The sequence below is a fragment of the Petromyzon marinus genome, assembly GCF_048934315.1.
Source record: "Petromyzon marinus isolate PM22_M1 ecotype Great Lakes invasive population chromosome 77 unlocalized genomic scaffold, UKy_Petmar_22M1.pri1.0 chr77_unloc.2, whole genome shotgun sequence".
NCBI lineage: Eukaryota > Metazoa > Chordata > Hyperoartia > Petromyzontiformes > Petromyzontidae > Petromyzon > Petromyzon marinus.
Window position 1 is genome coordinate 1510 of NW_027422622.1, and position 3712 is coordinate 5221.

Below are 3712 nucleotides of genomic sequence, written 5' to 3' on the forward strand. Positions count from 1 at the left end.
GTGTGTCACGTGTGTGTGTGTCACGTGTGTGTGTGTGTGTGTGTCACGTGTGTGTGTGTCACGTGTGTGTGTGTCACGTGTGTGTGTGTGTGTCACGTGTGTGTGTGTGTGTGTGACTGTCACGTGTGTGTGTGTGTGTGTCACGTGTGTGTGTGTGTGGCTGTCACGTGTGTGTGTGTGTCACGTGTGTGTGTGTGTCACGTGTGTGTGTGTGTGTGTCACGTGTGTGTGTGTGTGTGTGTCACGTGTGTGTGTGTGTGTCACGTGTGTGTGTCACGTGTGTGTGTGTGTGTGTCACGTGTGTGTGTGTGTGTCACGTGTGTGTGTGTCACGTGTGTGTGTGTGTGGCTGTCACGTGTGTGTGTGTGTGTCACGTGTGTGTGTGTGTCACGTGTGTGTGTGTGTGGCTGTCACGTGTGTGTGTGTGTGTCACGTGTGTGTGTGTGTGTGTGTCACGCGTGTGTGTGTGTGTCACGTGTGTGTGTGTGACTGTCATGTGTGCGTGTGTGTGTCACGTGTGTGTGTGTGTGACTGTCACGTGTGTGTGTGTGACTGTCACGTGTGTGTGTGTGTGTGTCTCACTGCAGTGTGTGTCAGTGTCTCACTGCAGTGTCTCACTGTAGTGTGTGTGTCTCACTGTAGTGTGTGTGTGTCTCACTGCAGTGTGTGTGTCTCACTGCGGTGTGTCTCTGCAGTGAGACACACTGCAGTGTCTCACTGCAGTGTCTCACTGCAGTGTGTGTGTGTCTCACTGCAGTGTGTGTGTGTCTCACTGCGGTGTGTGTGTCTCACTGCAGTGTGTGTGTCTCACTGCAGTGTCTCACTGTAGTGTGTGTGTCTCTCACTGCAGTGTCTCACTGCGGTGTGTCTCTGCAGTGTGTGTGTCTCACTGCAGTGTCTCACCACAGTGTCTCACTGCAGTGTGTGTGTGTCTCACTGCAGTGTGTGTGTCTCACTGCGGTGTGTCTCTGCAGTGAGACACACTGCAGTGTCTCACTGCAGTGTGTCTCACTGCAGTGTGTGTGTGTCTCACTGCGGTGTGTCTCTGCAGTGTGTGTGTCTCACTGCAGTGTCTCACTGCAGTGTCAGTGTCTCACTGCGGTGTGTCTCTGCAGTGTGTGTGTCTCACTGCGGTGTGTCTCACTGCAGTGTCAGTGTCTCACTGCGGTGTCTCACTGCAGTGTGTGTGTGTCTCACTGCAGTGTGTGTGTCTCTGCGGTGTCTCACTGCGGTGTGTCTCTGCGGTGTCTCACTGCAGTGTGTGTGTGTCTCACTGCAGTGTGTGTGTGTCTCTGCGGTGTCTCACTGCGGTGTGTCTCACTGCGGTGTCTCACTGCGGTGTGTCTCACTGCGGTGTCTCACTGCGGTGTGTCTCTGCGTGTCTCCGCATGTCTCCTCGTTCCAGGTCTCTGAGCTCAGGGCGTTTGTCCGAGCAGCTTTTACTCAGAGCCGCTGGCTTCACGGAGACGCAGAGACACGGAGACGCGGAGACACGGAGACACGGGGACGCGGAGACACGGAGACACGGGTTCACGGAGAGCAGATCACGGGGCAGCAGTACGGACAGCCTCAACGCAGAGAGAGACACGGAGACAGGTAGAGACACATGGAGACAGAGAGAGAGAGACACCGAGAGAGACACGGAGACAGGTAGAGACACATGGAGACAGAGAGACTCGGAGAGAGAGAGAGAGACACTGTGACATAAAGACATGGAGAGAGACACGGAGAGACACAGACGTGGAGACACAGAGACACAGATGCAGAGACACGGAGACAGGTAGAGACACATGGAGACAGAGAGAGAGACACCGAGAGAGACACGGAGAGAGAGAGAGAGTGAAACGGACATGCAGAGAGACACAGAGACACGGAGGCAGGGAGACACAGACACAGAGGCACAGAGACACAGAGACACGGATACCAGTGAGAGACACAGAGAGACACAGAGACACGGAGACAGGTAGAGACATATGGAGACAGAGAGAGAGACACGGAGAGAGAGAGAGACGGACACGGAGAGTGAAACGGACACGCAGAGAGACACAGAGACATGGAGACACAGAGACACACAGACACAGAGACACAGACACAGAGACACGGAGACAGGTGAGATACTGTGACATAAAGACATGGAGAGAGACACGGAGAGACACAGACGTGGAGACACAGAGACACAGACACAGAGACACGGAGACGCGGAGACACGGAGACACGGGTTCACGGAGAGCAGATCACGGGGCAGCAGTACGGACAGCCTCAACGCAGAGAGAGACACGGAGACAGGTAGAGACACATGGAGACAGAGAGAGAGAGACACCGAGAGAGACACGGAGACAGGTAGAGACACATGGAGACAGAGAGACTCGGAGAGAGAGAGAGAGACACTGTGACATAAAGACATGGAGAGAGACACGGAGAGAGACACAGAGACGTGGAGACACAGAGACACAGACGCAGAGACACGGAGACAGGTAGAGACACATGGAGACAGAGAGAGAGACACCGAGAGAGACACGGAGAGAGAGAGAGAGTGAAACGGACATGCAGAGAGACAGAGACACGGAGGCAGGGAGACACAGACACAGAGGCACAGAGACACAGAGACACGGATACCAGTGAGAGACACAGAGAGACACAGAGACACGGAGACAGGTAGAGACACATGGAGACAGAGAGAGAGACACGGAGAGAGAGAGAGACGGACACGGAGAGTGAAACGGACACGCAGAGAGACACAGAGACATGGAGACACAGAGACACACAGACACAGAGACACAGACACAGAGACACGGAGACAGGTGAGATACTGTGACATAAAGACATGGAGAGAGACACGGAGAGACACAGACGTGGAGACACAGAGACACAGACACAGAGACACGGAGACGCGGAGACACGGAGACACGGGTTCACGGAGAGCAGATCACGGGGCAGCAGTACGGACAGCCTCAACGCAGAGAGAGACACGGAGACAGGTAGAGACACATGGAGACAGAGAGAGAGAGACACCGAGAGAGACACGGAGACAGGTAGAGACACATGGAGACAGAGAGAGAGAGACTCGGAGAGAGAGAGAGAGACACTGTGACATAAAGACATGGAGAGAGACACGGAGAGAGACACAGAGACGTGGAGACACAGAGACACAGACGCAGAGACACGGAGACAGGTAGAGACACATGGAGACAGAGAGAGAGACACCGAGAGAGACACGGAGAGAGAGAGAGAGTGAAACGGACATGCAGAGAGACACAGAGACACGGAGGCAGGGAGACACAGACACAGAGGCACAGAGACACAGAGACACGGATACCAGTGAGAGACAAAGAGAGACACAGAGACACGGAGACAGGTAGAGACACATGGAGACAGAGAGAGAGACACGGAGAGAGAGAGAGACGGACACGGAGAGTGAAACGGACACGCAGAGAGACACAGAGACATGGAGACACAGAGACACACAGACACAGAGACACAGACACAGAGACACGGAGACAGGTGAGACACTGTGACATAAAGACATGGAGAGAGACACGGAGAGACACAGACGTGGAGACACAGAGACACAGACACAGAGACACGGAGACGCGGAGACACGGAGACACGGGTTCACGGAGATCATGTCACGGGGCAGCAGTACGGACAGCCTCAACGCAGAGAGAGACACGGAGACAGGTAGAGACACTGTGACATAAAGACATGGAGAGAG

The 3712-nt window shown here is 54.5% G+C and overlaps 1 protein-coding gene across 1 annotated transcript; it reads left to right on the plus strand.

Moving 5' to 3' along the window:
- Positions 1 to 374: 374 nt before the first annotated feature.
- Positions 375 to 3420, plus strand: LOC142908226 (uncharacterized). The gene is made up of 2 exons (XM_076058588.1): positions 375 to 1650; positions 1781 to 3420. The coding sequence occupies exons 1-2, from the start codon at positions 1389 to 1391 to the stop codon at positions 2476 to 2478; spliced, it is 960 nt and encodes a 319-aa protein (XP_075914703.1). The 5' UTR covers positions 375 to 1388; the 3' UTR covers positions 2479 to 3420.
- Positions 3421 to 3712: the final 292 nt, after the last annotated feature.